Source organism: Aquarana catesbeiana, linkage group LG02 (assembly GCF_042186555.1).
Source record: "Aquarana catesbeiana isolate 2022-GZ linkage group LG02, ASM4218655v1, whole genome shotgun sequence".
In the NCBI taxonomy this organism is placed as follows: domain Eukaryota; kingdom Metazoa; phylum Chordata; class Amphibia; order Anura; family Ranidae; genus Aquarana; species Aquarana catesbeiana.
Window position 1 is genome coordinate 628,508,980 of NC_133325.1, and position 19,248 is coordinate 628,528,227.

Below are 19,248 nucleotides of genomic sequence, written 5' to 3' on the forward strand. Positions count from 1 at the left end.
TAAGTGAAGTTAAAAGTTGTTACATTCCCAAAATTTCAGTGAGAATCAGAGGTCAATAGTGGTCTTTAGGGTACAGTGGGCCTTAAATGACTGCAGAGTGTTATGCTGGCCATACACTATACGAAAAATCGGCCAGAATTAAGTAATTTAGACCGTTCGTTCGTTTTTCGGCCAGTTAATGGGCACAATATCGATAATTGTTTGGACGTTTTTGAGCCGAAAAAACGAAGGACAAGTTTGGAAATTTTCTGCCGAATGAACGATAAATTCATAGGTTAACGTGTTGCCCGTCCGAACTGTCTGCGCTAGGTATATGTAAAAAAACAAACAAAAAATGTATTTATTCATGTCTACTGAAAGATTTATCGGTCATTACATGATGGCACCATTGTTTGTGCTCACGGCCGAACGTTCATTTTTCGAAAATGGGTTTGGCCGATTTTTCATATAGTGTATGGCCAGCATAACTGCAGGCCCGATGGTAAAAACCTGTTGTATGCTGTTTCTCTAAAAGCAAAAGATAATAGAGTCAAGCAGATGAAAAGTGATATGAGTTAAAAATGGAAGCAGATAGCTCAGTGGGGGTTCTGCAAGCTTAACAGAATGAAGGCACAAAATTAAAGGCACAAAGGGCAAAAAAAAAATCAACATCAGAATGACTATATCATCTCTATTTGGTGTCAAAATTGTACCAGGGTAAAGAAACAGAGAATTTGTATTGTATTTGTTACACTCTAAGTGAACTGTTGGATGGTGCCACCATACAATCACATGAAAATAAGGATCTTCACCAGCACATCTTGGTATAGTGATAATTGTGTCCTTTATTCACATAAAGCAACAGGCATCTCAGGCCAGAGTTTCAGCACCTTGCAGGATCCCTCATCACTCAGCCTTCAAAAATCAATCCTGTAAGGTCTGGAAATTTTGGGGACCTATACCATAGCTCCCAACTGTCCCTGATTTGGAGGGACTGTCCCTGATTTGGAGCAATGTCCCTCTGTCCCTCATTCCTCCTCATTTGTCCCTCATTTTGGTCTGATCTGTATAGAGGTTTTTAAAATGCACTTTTTATCTATCAAAAAGTGTTTCCCAGTGCTAAACCTTTTATCTGATCTCTGAATTGCTACATTTGTAAATTCCAAAAGCCAATATAAAGGAATAGTAATGGTAAAAAAAAGCAATTGTGGTTTTAACCAATCTTGTTTTTTTGTACAATTCTTCTTTAAGGGGGCGTGGCAAGGGGTGTGCCCTATGCCTGTATACTTTTGCTGATAGATGTCCCTCATTCCCATCTCAAAAAGTTGGGAGGTATGACCTATACCCAGGTGTTCTGGTGAAGATCAAGGAACATTTTTAAGAAAGGCCATAGGATAAGATGCCCTAGTTAGGGCTAACTGCAAGCTCCTAACCTAGGCCTTTGAAGTAGTAGAGGGGCATAGCCACATTTTAGAAGAACCGTTTTGTCCTGGGAAGGCAATAAGCTGCCATGCTAATTAACTTAGAAATTTTTAATAAGGAGTGTGATCATCAGGAGCCCCAGTGGTAAAAACCTGTTGTATGCTGTTTCCTTGAAAGCGAAAGATAGTAGAGTGACGCAGGAGAGAAGGCAGAGAGCAGCTTACATGCAAGTTATTGCCATGAAAAGCAATAACTTGCAATATAGCATAATATAATATACTAGCAATATCAATGCAAAAAAAAAGTTTTTAAAACTGCAGTTTTTTTTTCAGGAGCAGTGTGTTTAATAATAAAGTGAAACAATAAAAATGAAATATTCCTTTAACCACTTGAGCCCCGGACCATTATGCTGCCTAAGGACCAGAGGTCTTTTTCCAATTTGGCACTGCGTCGCTTTAACTGCTAATTGCGCGGTCATGCAATGCTGTACCCAAACAAAATTTGCGTCCTTTTCTTCCCACAAATAGAGTTTTCTTTTGATGGTATTTGATCACCTCTGCAGTTTTTTTTTTTTTGTGCTATAAACGGAAAAAGACCAAAAATTTTGAAAAAAAATTATATTTTCTACTTTTTGTTATTAAAAAAAAAATCCAATAAACTAAATTTTAGTCATACATTTAGGCCAAAATGTATTCGGCCACATGTCTTTGGTAAAAAAAATGTCAATAAGCATATATTTATTGGTTTGCGCAAAAGTTATAGCGTCTACAAACTAGGGTACATTTTCTGTAATTTACATAGCTTTTAGTTTATGACTGCCTATGTCATTTCTTGAGGTGCTAAAATGGCAGGGCAGTACAAAACCCCCCCAAATGACCCCATTTTGGAAAGTAGACACCCCAAGGAAATTGCTGAGAGGCATATTGAACCCATTGAATATTTATTTTTTTTTGTCCCAAGTGATTGAATAATGACAAAAAAAAAAAAAAATATTTACAAAAAGTTGTCACTAAATGATATATTGCTCACACAGGCCATGGGCCTATGTGGAATTGCACCCCAAAATACATTCAGCTGCTTCTCCTGAGTATGGGGATACCACATGTGTGGGACTTTTTGGGAGCTTAGCCGCGTACGGGGCCCCGAAAACCAAGCACCGCCTTCAGGATTTCTAAGGGTGTAAATTTTTGATTTCACTCTTCACTGCCTATCACAGTTTCGGAGGCCATGGAATGCCCAGGTGGCACAAAACCCCCCCAAATGACCCCATTTTGGAAAGTAGACACCCCAAGCTATTTGCTGAGAGGCATATTGAGTCCATGGAATATTTTATATTTTGACACAAGTTGCGGGAAAGTGACACTTTTTTTTTTTTTTTGCACAAAGTTGTCACTAAATGATATATTGCTCACACAGGCCATGGGCATATGTGGAATTGCACCCCAAAATACATTTAGCTGCTTCTCCTGAGTATGGGGATACCACATGTGTGGGACTTTTTGGGAGCCTAGCCGCGTACGGGGCCCCGAAAACCAAGCACCGCCTTCAGGATTTCTAAGGTTGAAAATTTTTGATTTCACTCTTCACTGCCTATCACAGTTTTGGAGGCCATGGAATGCCCAGGTGGCACAAAACCCCCCCAAATGACCCCATTTTGGAAAGTAGACACCCCAAGCTATTTGCTGAGAGGCATGGTGAGTATTTTGCAGCTCTCATTTGTTTTTGAAAATGAAGAAAGACAAGAAAAAACTTTTTTTTTTTTCTTTTTTCAATTTTCAAAACTTTGTGACAAAAAGTGAGGTCTGCAAAATACTCACTATACCTCTCAGCAAATAGCTTTGGGTGTCTACTTTCCAAAATGGGGTCATTTGGGGGGGGTTTGTGCCACCTGGGCTTTCCATGGCCTCCGAAACTGTGATAGGCAGTGAAGAGTGAAATCAAAAATTCACGCCCTTAGAAAGCCTGAAGGCGGTGCTTGGTTTTCGGGGTCCCGTACGCGGCTAGGCTCCCAAAAAGTCTCACACATGTGGTATCCCTGTACTCAGGAGAAGCAGCAGAATGTATTTTGGGGTGTAATTTCACATATTCCCATGGCATGTTTGAGCAATATATCATTTAGGGACAACTTTGTGCAAAAAAAAAAAAAAAATTTGTCTCTTTCCCGCAACTTGTGTCGCAATATAAAATATTCCATGGACTCGACATGACTCTCAGCAAATAGCTTGGGGTGTCTACTTTCCAAAATGGGGTCATTTGGGGGGGGTTTGAACTGTCCTGGCATTTTATGCACAACATTTAGAAGCTTATGTCACACATCACCAACTCTTCTAACCACTTGAAGACAAAGCCCTTTCTGACACTCATTGTTTACATGAAAAAGTTATTTTTTTTTGCAAAAAAATTACTTTGAACCCCCAAACATTATATATTTTTTTTAAAGCAAATGCCCTACAGATTAAAATGGTGGGTGTTTCATTTTTTTTTTTCACACAGTATTTGCGCAGCGATTTTTCAAACGCATTTTTTGGGGAAAAAACACACTTTTTTAAATTTTAATGCACTAAAACACACTATATTGCCCAAATGTTTGATGAAATAAAAAAGATGATCTTAGGCCGAGTACATGGATACCAAACATGACATGCTTTAAAATTGCGCACAAACGTGCAGTGGCAACAAAATAAATACATTTTTAAAAGCCTTTAAAAGCCTTTACAGGTTACCACTTTAGATTTACAGAGGAGGTCTACTGCAAAAATTACTGCCCTCGATCTGACCTTCGCGGCGATACCTCACATGCATGGTGCAATTGCTGTTTACAGTACGTTTGACGACAGACCGCCGCTTGCGTTCGCCTTAGCGCGAGAGCAGGGGGCGACAGGGGTGCTTTTTTTTTTTTTTTTTATTTATTATTTTTTTGCTTTTTTATCTTATTTTTAAACTGTTCCTTTCATTTTTTTTTTTTTTAATAATTTTTATTGTTATCTCGGGGAATGTAAATATCCCCTATGATAGCAATAGGTAGTGACAGGTACTCTTTTTTTGAAAAAATTGGGGTCTATTAGACCCTAGATCTCTCCTCTGCCCTCAAAGCATCTGATGACACCAAGATCGGTGTGATAAAATGCTTCCCCAATTTCCCAATGGCGCTATTTACATCCGGCGAAATCTAAGTCATAAAATGCTCGTAGCTTCCGGTTTCTTAGGCCATAGAGATGTTTGGAGCCACTCTGGTCTCTGATCAGCTCTATGGTCAGCTGGCTGAATCACCGGCTGCATTCTCAGGTTCCCTGTTGAGACAGGAGAGCCAGAGAAAAACACGGAAGACGGTGGGGGGGGGCATTCCCTCCCACGGCTTGTAAAAGCAGTCTAGAGGCTAATTAGCCACTAGGATTGCTTTTACATGAAAGCCGACCGCTGGCTGAAAAGAATGATACCAAGATGATACCTAAACCTGCAGGCATCATTCTGGTATAACCATTCAAAGTCGTGAATGGCGTACCTGAAGACAAAAAAATGGTTAACAATAAAGCACAGTAAACGGTAAAGTATAAAAAATTGCATACCTGAAAAGCAAACATGATAAAACATAATAACAATAAAACATTGCAGAATAGAATACAGTAAAAAAGAGCAGAACAAGAGAGAGAGAATAGAGAGAGAGAGAACAATAAAACGACAACTATTTTTTTTTATTTTATATATTTTTTTTTTTTTTACACTTTTTTTGTAACTAACTTTTATAACGGTAACCGGTTCCAGGTTCGGGTCTCTCAAAATGCGATGGCATCTTGGGAGACCCTGTGAAAGTGTGCCTAGTCTGTGCAATGCTGTACCCTACGCTAATACTCAACTAATGAATGGTAGCGTTCAAAACATTCACCAATGCAAAGACCAGGATTGTCAGGACAGGAGGGACAATAATAGAGGGTGTCACGCCTATATTCGCGCTTGCTGCAGACACGACATCTTTTTTGGGGGTTCGTGGGGTAGGGGTACTCGGGAGGACATAAAGAAAATGCCTCTCATGCAGCCGACTGCATTTGGTTGGGGATGTGAATGGGGGAAGTACGGGCGCTGCAGAAGCGGTGGGTTCCCAATTAGGATTGGCGAATGCAGCAGGAAGGGCACTATGGGCACGACGGGCCTGTGTTTGTCTTCTTGGTGGCAGCGGGACACTACTTGTGCTTGCCACCTCACCAGCTTGAACTGCACTTATGGGACTCGCCACGTCACCAAGTGTTACTGCAGTGCTGGTTTGACTACGACCGGGGTGTACTAGGCCGCTGGCGCTTGCCAGTTCAATAAAAAGCTACCAAAAAAACTGTTAGCGATCGCAGGGATCAGGCCTGACTCTGCGAATGCTGCAGTTATGCGTTAAGTGTTTTGTAAGTGACAGTGATCGATCGATACTGCACTTGGGTGGGCTGGGCCGGGCGGAGGGGCAAAACGCAGGTGCTAGCAGGTATCTGGGCTGATCCCGCTAACACTGCGTTTTTGGGAACCCTAAACTGCTGGGGACGCTAGTATAGATCTGATCGGATCAGATATTGATCCGATCAGATACTATACCACTAAGGGAGCTGTACGGTGCGTGCGTGGGTGTTAGCGCTACTGGCGCTAACCTGACGCTGCCTGGGGCTGGTGCTTGCCAGTTCACCAAAATGCTACCAAAAAAACTGTTAGCGATCGCAGGGATCAGGCCTGACTCTGCGAACGCTGCAGTTATGCGTTTAGTGTTTTGTAAGTGACAGTGATCGATCGATACTGCACTTGGGCTGGGCCCGGCGGAGGGGCAAAACGCAGGTGCTAGCAGGTATCTGGGCTGATCCCGCTAACACTGTGTTTTTGGGAACCCTAAACTGCTGGGGACGCTAGTATAGATCTGATCGGATCAGATATTGATCCGATCAGATACTATACCACTAAGGGAGGCGTATGCTGCGTGCGTGGGTGTTAGCGGTACTGGCGCTAATCTGACGCTGCCTGGGGCGACGCATATCACCGCCGGGTGATCAGGGGGCTAAACCTTTATTCGGTAATAAACAGCGGGTGCCCTGACACTATAAAAAATAAACAAACTAACCAGCGTCACCCGTAACAGTTATACGGTGATCAGTGGTGAAAGGGTTAACTAGGGGGCCATCAAGGGGTTAAAACATTTATTCGGTAGTATATGGGGGTCCCTGTCGCTATAAAACGCTGATGGCGAACCTAAATATTTAGGTCCCTAACTAGCATCACCAGCGACACTAATACAGCGAACAGAAAAATGATCGCTTAGCGACACTGGTGACAGGGGGTGATCAAGGGGTTAAAACTTTATTAGGGGGGGTTAGGGGGGTATCCTAGACCTACAGGGGGGTAATACTAACTGTCCCAACACTGTAACTGTCACAAAGTGACACCAATGCAGTAATCAGAAAAAAAAAAAAAAAAAAACTGCTGGTGTCAGTTTGTGACAGGGGGGGGGGGTGAATGGGGGGGGATCGGGGGGCGATCGGGGGGGGATCGGGGTGTTTTGTGTGCCTGACATGTTCTACTGTGTGTGTGTAGTGTTGTGCACTCACATACCTGTCTTCTCTCCTCGAGCCGGAACGGAAATTTCCGAGCCGAGGAGAGATGACATCATTTCCTTTGCTGCTGTTTAGCATACAGCAGCAAAGGAATGATGTGATTGGCCGGCGGCGATCGCGAGGGGGGGGCCACGAACGGATGGCCTCCCCCTCATCTCCGATCGCCGTGGGACAAAAGACGACCGCCTCGGGCACCGGGGGGGGGTCCGATCGGACCCCCCACCCGCGGAAGGCAAATCATGTATATGTACGTGATTTTGCCTGTCCGTGCCACCTTGCCGACGTAAATCGGCGTGAGGCGGTCGTCAAGTGGTTAAATATGGGGCTTCCCTTAGTCTGCCTGTAAAGTCTGGTGTGTTTTACTGTGCCGCAGCAAAATTACATTTGTAAAGGAAAAAATTTAATTTAAAATTGCTTGCGGCTGTAATGTATTGCCGGATCCCAGCAATATAGATACAAATCAAGGAAAAAAAAACGACGTGGGTTCCCCCATGTCAAAAAATCAGCGTGGGTTCCCGCCTCCACGCCAAATTTTTTTTAAAAAACAGCGTGGGGTCCCCCCCCAAAATCTACACCAGGCCCTTTGTATCTGGTATGGATTTTAATGGGAACTCCACACCAATATAAAAAAATGGCGTTGGGTCCCCCCCAAAATCCATACCAGACCCTTATCTGAACAAGCAGCCTGGCAGGCAGGAAAGGGGGGGGGAACGAGTGAGCAACCCCCCTCCTGAACCATACCAGGCCACTTGCCCTCAACATGGGGAGGGTGCTTTGGGGTCCCAGATCCCACCCCCCCATGTGAACGGATACATTGTACCCCTACCTATTCACCAAAAAAAGTGTCAAAAAGTAAAAACCACAATACACAGTTTTTGACAATTCCTTTATTAAAAAAAAAGTGTCCCGAGATGTCCATCCATCTTCAATAACGACGCAGACGGAACCGAAAAATAGAAAAAAAAATGAGAATACTCCTCCACCATGGGAGACATCCCGCCGACTGCTGTCTTTTCGCTGTGACAGCTGTTATATAGGAAAGGGCGGGGCCACCCGCTGACGTAACCGGATGACCCCGTCCCATCTCTGACAGCACATGGCGTCAGAAGGAGCGGGTCACTCGGTTACATCACCGGGGTGTGACCTTTGGCCAATCATGGCTTTCACAGCAGAGCGTGCTGTGATTGGCCAAAGCATTCAGGTCAGGTGCATGCTTTGGCCAGTCATCGGACATCAATGTACTGCGATCTCGCAGTGCATTATGGGGCATTCCGCGACACTTGAACTTGTTGCAAACGCCCCATAAAGTTCGGTATTCGGGCTCGTCTCTAATCCCCAGCAGATGTTACTTAACCAGTTGCCGACCGCCGCACGACGATGTACGTCGGCACAATGGCACGGGCAGGCAAAAGGACTTATATATAAGTCCTTGCCTTCCCGCGGGCGGGGGGTCCGATCGGACCCCCCCGGTGCCAGCAGCGGTCGCATTATCGTCAGGGGCAATCAGAGGTGAGGGGGAGGCCACTCATTCGTGGCCCCCCTCTCGATCGCTCCTGGCGAATGAGATGCTTCCTCGGCTTCTGTAATGTAAACAGAAGCGGAGGAAGTGATGTCATCTCTCCTCGAGCCGGTCTTTTCGTTCCGGCGCCGAGGAGAGAAGACATCAAGTAAGTTTGCACCAACACTACACTTCCAGTAGAACACGCAGGCACACTTTTCACCCCCCATCACCCCCCAGTCACCCCCCGATCACCCCCCTGTACCCCCTGTCACAGTGACACCAATAGCAGTTTTTTTTTTTTCTGATTATTGCATTGGTGTCAGTTTGTGACTGTTATAAGTGGTAGGGCAGTTAGGGTTAGCCCCCTTTAGGTCTAGGGTACCCCCCTAACCCCCCCTAATAAAGTTTTAACCCCGTGATCACCCCCCGTCGCCAGTGTCACTAAGCGATCGTTTATCTGATCGCTGTATTAGTGACACAGGTGACACTAGTTAGGGGGGTAAGTATATAGGTTCGCTGTCAGTGTTTTTTAGCGACAGGGACCCCCATATACTACATAATAAAGGTTTTAACCCCCTGATTGCCCCCTAGTTAACCCTTTCACCAGTGATCACCGTATAACTGTTACGGGTGACGCTGGTTAGTTAGTTTGTTTATTATAGTTTTAGGGCACCCGCCGTTTATTACCTAATAAAGGTTTAACCCCCTAATTGCCTGGCGGTGATATAAGTTAAGTTTTTAGGGTCAGATAAGGTTTGCGTCGCCCCAGGCAGCGCCAGGTTAGCGCCAATACCGATAACACCCACGCACGCAGCATACACCTCCCTTAGTCCTATAGTATCTGAACGGATCAATATCTGATCCGATCAGATCTATACTAGCGTCCCCAGCAGTTTAGGGTTCCCAAAAATGCAGTTTTAGCGGGATCAGCCCAGATACCTGCTAGCACCTGCGTTTTGCCCCTCGGCCCGGCCCAGCCCAGCCCACCCAAGTGCAGTATCGATCGATCACTGACACTTACAAAACACTAAGCACACATAACTGCAGTGTTCGCAGAGTCAGGCCTGATCCCTGCGATCGCTAACAGTTTTTTGGTAGCATTTTGATACAGTCGCTGACAGTCAGGAGCTTTTTTGCCTGTGAGTCTCACTAGTGTACCCCTAAATTTAGAGCCCAAAATGGCAAATCGAAGGTACACTAGTGAAGAGGCCTACACGTTTCTGAGCATGACAGATAGTGAAGAGGAAGTCACTCATCTGTCAGATTCAGGCTCAGAATACGATCCTGTAGACGACAGCGGCTCCATGACAGATAGCTCTGACGACGGAGTTTTGGTCCCTGCCAAGGTCAGACATACCAGACCCCAAACTTCTTCTGCTGTTGTTGAGGTGCAGGAACCGCAGGGCTCTCGTATGGAGCAGAGCAGTACTAGCGCCACTATTCCTTCTGGTGAACTGGCAAGCACCAGCGGCCTAGTACACCCTGGTCGTACATCCAGCACTGCAGTAACACTTGGTGACGTGGCGAGTCCCATAAGTGCAGTTCAAGCTGGCGAGGTGGCAAGCACAAGTAGTGTCCCACTGCCACCAAGAAGACGAACACAGGCCCGTCGTGCCCATAGTGCCCTTCCTGCTGCATTCGCCAATCCGAATTGGGAACCCACCACTTCTGCAGCACCCGTACTTCCCCCATTCACTGGCCAACCCGGCATTCAGGTGGAAACAGTTGATTTTACGTCACTGGATTTTTATTCGCTGTTTTTCACGCTGGTCAACACATCGCCACTATTCCCCAGTCCTCCCTTGCCAGAGATTGGAGACCAATTACGGTCTCCGAATTTAAGATCTTTCTGGGCCTTTCCCTCAACATGGGCATAAATAAAAAGAGTGAGTTGCGGTCATATTGGTCCACTCACCCAATTTACCATATGCCCGTGTTCTCTGCCTCCATGGCCAGGGCACGATACAAGCAGATTTTGTCGTTCATGCACTTCAACAACAATGAACTCTGTCGTCCTCGTGGAGACCCTGAATACGATTGGCTCTACAAAATTCGACCCCTCGTAAACCACTTCAACCAACAATTTGCAGACTTGTTTACTCCCCATCAAGTTGTCTGCGTTGATGAGTCCCTGATTACATTTTCTGGCCACTTGTCATTCAAACAGTACCTTCCCAGCAAGCGTGCCAGATATGGGGTCAAGATGTATAAGCTCTGTGACAGGGCCACAGGCTATACATGTAGTTTTATGGTTTACGAGAGCAAAGATAGTCACGTAGAGCTGACAAACTGCCCTGACTACATAGGAAGCACTGGCAAGATTGTGTGGGACTTGGTGTCACCCTTATTCTGAAAGGGGTACCATTTATATGTGGACAATTATTACACGAGCGTGCCACTTTTTAGTCACCCTTTTGATCATCAAATTGGAGCATGTGGCACCGTGCGATCTCATCGCCGGGGCTTTCCCCAGCGGCTTGTAGATTCCCGTCTTAGGCTGGGGGAGAGAGCCTGCTTGCGGTGTAATAATTTGCTCGCTATGAAGTGGAGGGACAATAAGAATGTTTTCGTTCTTACCTCCCTTCATGCAGACACGACGGTCCAAATTACTACGGCGACTGGTCTTGTAGAGAAACCCCTCTGTGTCCACGAATATAACCAAAATATGGGAGGGGTGGACCTCAACAACCAGTTGTTGGCGCCGTACCTAGTTGCCCGTAAGGCCAGACGCTGGTACAAAAAAGTGTCTGTATACTTATTTCAATTGGCTTTGCGGAACACTTATGTGCTATACAGAGCTTCAGGATGGACTGGATCCTTCCTTAAATTCCAGGAAGAGATCCTCAGAGCCCTTCTGTTTCCAGACGGTGCTCCACCTCACCATCCCCAACCAAATGCAGTAAGCCGGCTGCATTAAAGGCATTTTATTTATGTCCTCCCAAGTTCCCCTACCCAACGAGCCCCCCAAAGAAAATGTTGTGTCTGCAGAAAGCGCGGATATAGGCGTGACACCCACTATTATTGTCCCTCCTGTCCTGGCAATCCTGGTCTTTGCATTGGTGAATGTTTTGAGCGCTACCATACACTAGTTGAGTTTTAGCATAGGGTACAGCATTGCACAGACTAGGACACACTTTCACAGGGTCTCCCAAGATGCCATTGCATTTTGAGAGACCCAAACCTGGAACCGGTTACAGTTATAAAAGTTACAGTTTGTCGGAGGTGATTTCACCACCACAGTTACATACTTCAGCATATATGCCGAAGCGTGGGGGCAGCAGTGGGCGGAGGAGCGATTTGCTCCTACTTTTTGCGGGAGGGTGCCCCCATGCTTCGGCATATATATATTTTAGGCACAGGTTGCGTTAAATGTTTTATTTTTTACTATATTTTTTTGTATTTGCTTTGCAGGTATGGTAAGTCTTACTGCTATACTGTAATGTTATTTTGTTTGCTCCCACGATACATAAAGCCGTGACTCCAGCGCTGTCACAGGTGATGCCCCCATGCTTCGGCATATATAAAGGTGCATGTATGCCCATCATTAGAAGTGGGTGGATGAAGGGAGGTATTCTAATGGTGGGCATACCCACCGATCAATATCTTTTTTTTCGTTCAGCCCACAGGCTGCATGAAAAAAAAGATTACAATATATGCCCAACAAGGACCAGCAACGTACTGGTATGTTGCTGGACTTTGAGTGGTTATACCAGAATGATGCCTGCAGGTTTAGGTATCATCTTGGTATCATTCTTTTCAGCCAGCGGTCGGCTTTCATATAAAAGCAATCCTAGTGGCTAATTAGCCTCTAGACTGCTTTTACAAGCAGTGGGAGGAAATGCCCCCCACCGTCTTCCATGTTTTTCTCTGGCTCTCCTGTCCCAACAGGGAACCTGAGAATGCAGCTGGTGATTCAGTCAGCTGTCCATAGAGCTGATCAGAGACCAGAATGGCTCCAAACATCTCTATGGCCTAAGAAACCGGAAGCTACGAGCATTTCATGACTTAGATTTCGCCGGATGTAAACAGCGCCATTGGGAAATTGGGAAAGCATTTTATCACACCGATCTTGGTGTGGTCAGATGCTTTGAGGGCAGAGGAGAGATCTAGGGTCTAATAGACCCCAATTTTTCAAAAAAGAGTACCTGTCACTACCTATTGCTATCATAGGGGATATTTACATTCCCTGATAAGATAACAATAAAAATGATTAAAAAAAAAATGAAAGGAACAGTTTAAAAATAAGATAAAAAAGCAAAAAAATAATAAAGAAAAAAAAAAAAAAAGCACCCTTGTCCCCACCTGCTCTCGCGCAAAGGCGAACGCAAGCGTCGGTCTGGCGTCAAATGTAAACAGCAATTGCACCAGGCATGGGAGGTATCACCACGAAGGTCAGATCGAGGGCAGTAATTTTAGCAGTAGACCTCCTCTGTAAATCTAAAGTGGTAACCTGTAAAGGCTTTTAAAGGCTTTTAAAAATGTATTTAGTTTATCGCCACTGCACGTTTGTGCGCAATTTTAAAGCATGTCATGTTTGGTATCCATGTATTTGGCCTAAGATCATCTTTTTTATTCCATCAAACATTTGGGCAATATAGTGTGTTTTAGTGCATTAAAATTTAAAAAAGTCTGTTTTTTCCCAAAAAAATGCGTTTGAAAAATCGCTGCGCATGTAATGTGTGAAAAAAAAAAATTAAACACCCATCATTTTAATCTGTAGGGCATTTGCTTTAAAAAAATATATAATTTTTGGGGGTTGAATGTAATTTTCTTGCAAAAAAAAATAATTTTTTCATGTAAACAAAAAGTGTCAGAAAGGGCTTTGTCTTCAAGTGGTTAGAAGAGTGGGTGATGTGTGACATAAGCTTCTAAATGTTGTGCATAAAATGCCAGGACAGTTCAAACCCGACCCAAAATGACCCCATTTTGGAAAGTAGACACCCCAAGCTATTTGCTGAGAGGCATGTCGAGTCCATGGAATATTTTATATTGTGACACAAGTTGCGGGAAAAAGACACTTTTTTTTTTGCACAAATTTGTAACTAAATGATATATTGCTCAAGCATGCCATGGGAATATGTGAAATTACACCCCAAAATACATTCTGTTGCTTCTCCTGAGTACGGGGATACCACATGTGTGAGACTTTTTGGGAGCCTAGCCGCATACGGGACCCCGAAAACCAAGCACCGCCTTCAGGCTTTCTAAGGACATAAATTTTTGATTTCACTTTTCACTGCCTATCACAGTTTTGGAGGGCATGGAATGCCCAGATGGCACAACCCCCCCCTAAATGACCCCATTTTGGAAAATAGACACCTCAAGCTATTTGCTGAGAGGTATTTTGTAGACCTCACTTTTTGTCACAAAGTTTTGAAAATTGAAAAAAAAAAAATACATTTTTCTTGTCTTTCTTCATTTTCAAAAACAAATGAGAGCTGCAAAATACTCACCATGCCTCTCAGCAAATAGCTTGGGGTGTCTACTTTCCAAAATGGGGTCATTTTGGGGGGTTTTGTGCTATCTTTGCATTTTATGGCCTTCGAAACTGTGATAGGTACTGAGGAGTGAAATCAAAAATTTACGCCCTTAGAAATCCTGAAGGCGGTGATTGGATTTCGGGGCCCTGTATGAAGCTAGGCTCCCCAAAAGTCCCACACATGTGATATCCCCATACTCAGGAGAAGCGGCAGAATGTATTTTGGGGTGCAATTCCACATATGCCCATGGCATGTTTGAGCAATATATCATTTAGTGACAACTTTGTGCAAAGAAAAAAAAAAATTGGTCACTTTCCCGCAACTTGTGTCAAAATATAAAATATTCCATGGACTCATCATGCCTCTCAGCAAATAGCTTGGGGTGTCTACTTTCCAAAATGGGGTCATTTAGGGGGGTTTTGTGCCATCTGGGCATTTTATGGCCTTCAAAACTGTGATAAGTAGTGAGGAGTGAAATCAAAACTTTACGCCCTGAAGGTGGTGCTTGGTTTTCGGGGCCCCGTACACGGCTAGGCTCCCAAAAAGTCCCACACATGTGGTATCCCCGTACTCAGGAGAAGCGGCAAAATGTATTTTGGGGTGCAATTCCACATATGCCCATGGCTTGTGTGAGCAATATATCATTTAGTGACAACTTTGTGCAAAAAAGAAAAAGTTTGTCATTTTCCTGCAACTTGTAGCAAAATATAAAATATTCCATGGACTCAACATGCCTCTCAGCAAATAACTTGGGGCTTCTACTTCAAAACTGTGATAGGTAGTGAGGAGTGAAACCAAAAATTTACGCCCTTCGAAATCTTGAAGGCGGTGCTTGGTTTCGGGGCCCCGTACGTGGCTAGGCTCCCAAAAAGTCCCACACATGTGGTATCCCCATACTCAGGAGAAGCAGCAGAATGTATTTTGGGTGTAATTCCACATCTGCCCATGGCATGTTTGAGCAATATATCATTTAGTGACAACTTTTTGTAATTTTTTTTTTCTTTTTTTTTTTTTGTCATTATTCAATCACTTGGGACAAAAAAAATGAATATTCAATGGGCTCAACATGCCTCTCAGCAATTTCCTTTGGGTTTCTACTTTCCAAAATGGAGTCATTTGGGGGGGGTTTGTACTGCCCTGCCATTTTAGCACCTCAAGAAATGACATAGGCAGTCATAAACTAAAAGCTGTGTAAATTCCAGAAAATGTACCCTAGTTTGTAGACGCTATAACTTTTGCGCAAACCAATATATATACGCTTATTGATATTTTTTTTACCAAAGACATGTGGCCAAATACATTTTGGCCTAAATGTATGACTAAAATTGAGTTTATTGGATTTTTTTTATAACAAAAAGTAGAAAATATAATTTTTTTTCAAAATTTTCGGTCTTTTTCCGTTTATAGCGCAAAAAATAAAAACCACAGAGGTGATCAAATAGCATCAAAAGAAAGCTCTATTTGTGGGAAGAAAAGGACGCAAATTTCGTTTGGGTACAGCATTGCATGACTGCGCAATTAGCAGTTAAAGCGACGCAGTGCCAAATTGTAAAAAGTGCTCTGGTCAGGAAAGGGGTAAATCCTTCCGGGGCTGAAGTGGTTAATGTACCTGAAGGCCAAGTTGGTGTTTTCTTCTGTCCTGTGATCTTTACATTAAGACATGGTTGATATGGTTCCCATTGTAACTCTATGGGCTGGCATGAGAACCTCCCAGCCTCACTGGTTGGTGGTTGACCTGCCATACATGTCTAAAGTACTGTTTTGTGGCTTTATTCACATTCATGGCATATACTGTATCTGTTCCTATATTCTGACAATAATGTTTTTGTAACTATCCTAGCACCTATACTAGCAAAAGCCTTCAGGAACAGAAAGGATCAGTGAGGGTGTTAACAAATTCTGTTACCTGATGCCTGAGATGATCTTGACTCTTTTCCTAAATTGGTACAGGCTTGCTTGTATGGGACATATTTCCTGAACATAGAAATTTTGCATTCTGGAAATACATTGTATGTGCACTTGTGGGTAATTGTTGATGCACAGAAGAATCTGCTTTTACACGAAGAGAGGGGCGTACAGCCATTCACTTTATTGGCTGACGTTATGCCCCACCTGTGGCACCTTGGGAGTTTTAATAGGCAAATGCAGTGTGCTTTAGTTTAGTCTGAGATATCTCTGAGATCATTCACTGACAGGTGTATATGACCTTCATTTGATCTGCCTGCTAACTGTCAGGCTCTGCCCAAAAATATATGTTAAGAGAATTACATGACTAGTATGCAGACAGTTTTAATAGGTGCTTGTGACTCACCTGCTAAGCACTTTGAGTCCCCAAGGAGAAAAGCGCTATAGAAATACAAATTCAATTAAAATTACTACTAGCTACTAAACAGAAATTTACTTTACAGACTACGTGACTGTATTCAATGTCGAATTGTCTTTAATTATTATTTGCTTTTTTAATTTATAAAAGCTGTCAAGTACACATTTTCATTTCTGTGTTTTTTTTTTCTATGTAGGGAATAGCAACACTGCTGCAGAGAATCTTGACTGTAAGGTTTATAATGTTTCTATTGTTAATTGTTCATGGACTGTTGGTAGAGAAGCCCCAAAAGACACTCAATACACCTTGACTTTCAGGCAAACTCCACACAAAAGCAAAATATCAAATCCAAAGTAAGTTCACTTTTTTTATTATATTGTTGTAGTTTAAACAGGACAAGTTGTTTCTATATGGAATGGACACTTTCAGCAAAAAGTAATATGTTCGCTTAACTTCCCCCCTTCCCAGAAGCATATACTCACTTTTTTCTGCATTCCATCACTGATACCTTTGGGTAGGGGAAAACATGCACCTTACTCCTCTTTCTTCCTTGTGACTATAAAGAGCCTGGAAATAGAGGTCATAAGTTTGTATAATATTCACGTCGCGACTTGTACCATTTACAGGACTCTTTCTACTTACAGATGGCAGACAAAAAAAAAAGGAAGGTGCTTTTGTGCAATTGGGGATTGAAGGAGGTAAATGCAACTGTTGCTTTGCCCTCTATGCAAAGCACAGGTTCACTTTAAATGGTAACATATATTTGAAGTATATATTTTTTTACTTAAATTAAGAGAGGGTTTCTCAACCAGGGTTCCATGGAACCCTTGGGTTCCTCCAGAGATTGCTAGGAGTTCCTTAAGCAATGAGAAATGCCTGCCTCTCAGATAAGTTCCCATTGACACCATTAATCTTTTTAGCTATCTGTAAGGGGGTAATCTTTCCCAGTGACCAGAAGTGTAAAGAGCATCGCCACCACACTAAAGTATCATGAGTTGTAGACATGGTATTTTTTTAGCAGGGGTACCCCGAGACCAAAAATTTATTTCAAGGGTTCCTCTGTGTTGAAAAGGTTGAGAATGGCTGGATTAGGATGTAAAGTGATATGAGCTAAATTACACATTACCTATTTTTAGCCTTGGTTCACACAGATGCGAACACAGACATCACATGTGATTTGCACCTGCATTGCTGTGCCGATCACATGCGATGTCTGTGCAATGCGAGTTCAGCCATAGAGTTTGTATGGCTGAACTCACATTGGATTCGCACAAAAAAGGTGTAGGGACTTTTTTTCCCGCACTGGAATCGGATCGCATGGGTGTTCACACCCATGCGATCCGATTCTTGTCCGAATCCACAGTTCACACTGCAATCTGTGAACCGATCTGAGGGTGTCATTAACTTTGTATTTACATACGCAGCGGTTCACAGAGCAGAGGGCAGTGTGAACTGCCTGCATCGGAGATGCGATACGGGAACCCGCGCCTGCACTCTTTCTGGCATCGCAAGAGTGTGAACCCAGGCTTACTGTTGTTTGCACCCTTAGATATGTATCTAAGTGCACCACTTTGATCGGGCCAATGTAACTTGTTGAAGCAAAGTGGAATATTCCAGGGCTATAAAGGTCTTTGTATTGAAGACACTAGTCAGCTTAGAATTTTCTGAAAGGTGGAAGGCAGATTTTCTAAGTGCCCATATTCTGTGATAATGAGCTTAAAGGGATTGTAAAGGTTCGGGTTTTTTACTTCCGGACCGCCCACCGTGGATATAAGTCGCTACTTTGACATTAAATACCGTTGTTGTGGCAGCAGATAGCTGCCATAACCCTGGTATTTTTGTTCATGGCGGGCAGTCCGCTTTAAGATAAAAGTGGTCTTCGTGGCGGATCCGCAGTGAGATCACTTCTATGGGCGGCAGGAGAGGTGCCCCCCCTCCCGCCGCATCCCGGGTGTCTCCGCCACTTACCGGAGCCATTGAAACTAGCAGAGATGATCCGGTCCTGTGGCCTGATGGGCAGGAAATCGAGTGAGGGCAAGATGGCCCCCACTTGATGCTATGCCCTTAGAGGACCGGAGCGACGTCAAACGTCACTTCCCCCCTCTGGCTTTAAAGGGACAATTTTTTTAAAAGACAAAAAAGAATTTTTTTTTTTTTTTTTTTTTTTTTTTTTTTTTTTTGCTTTTAAGTGTAAATGTGAGATCTGAGGCCCTGTCATGCTCTTTTTCTATTACAAGGGATGTTTGCATTCCTTGTAGTAGGAATAAAAGTGATCCAAATTTTTTTTTTTAAAGGGATAGTGTAAATAAGAAAATAAAAAATGTAAATCGCCCCGTCCCTCCGTGCTCGTGTGCAGAAGCGAACGCATACGTAAGTTGCACCCACATATGTAGACGGTGTTCAAACCACACTTGTGTTTTATTCTCTAGGGTGTCTGAAAAAAATATTTTATGTTTTGGGGTTCTAAGTAATTTTCTAGCAAAAAAAAAAGATTTTAACTGGTAAACAAGTGTCAAAAATGGGCTTGTTTCTTAAGTGGTTAACCACTTCCCGCCTATAGCAAAATGAAGGCCGGGCGGTGGTTTAGTTATCCTGACCGGGTGTCAAATGACGTCCATTAGGATATGTCACGATCCCGCGCTGGGGGGGTGCGCAGCGTGGCAGTCGGTGGAGCGATGTGTCACTCTGACACACTGAAACACCGTTCTCATTACCATGTGATCAGCTGTGTCCAATCACGGCTGATCACAGTCTAAACAGGAAGAGCTGTTTAGTGGCTTTTTGGCTTTTCCTCACTCGTCTGACAGACGCGAGTAGAGGAGAGCAGATCGGCTGCTCCCCTGACAGGGGGGGGTCTGTGCTGATTGTTTATTGGGTAGAATGTACAGGAGAGCTGTGCAGAGTGTATGGAGGTGGGTAGTATGTGCAGGAGAGCTGTGCAGAGTGTATGGAGGTGGGTAGTATGTG

General features: G+C 43.8%; 1 protein-coding gene across 4 annotated transcripts in view; it reads left to right on the forward strand.

The window, feature by feature from the left end:
- Positions 1–19,248, forward strand: part of LOC141128851 (interleukin-5 receptor subunit alpha-like) — a 205,732-nt gene that overhangs the window by 127,313 nt on the left and 59,171 nt on the right. For all 4 annotated transcript variants that reach the window (XM_073616423.1, XM_073616424.1, XM_073616422.1 and 1 more), the window contains one exon: positions 16,478–16,634. In XM_073616423.1, coding sequence (XP_073472524.1) covers positions 16,478–16,634 — 157 coding nt within the window. The remainder of the gene's footprint in view (positions 1–16,477; positions 16,635–19,248) is intronic.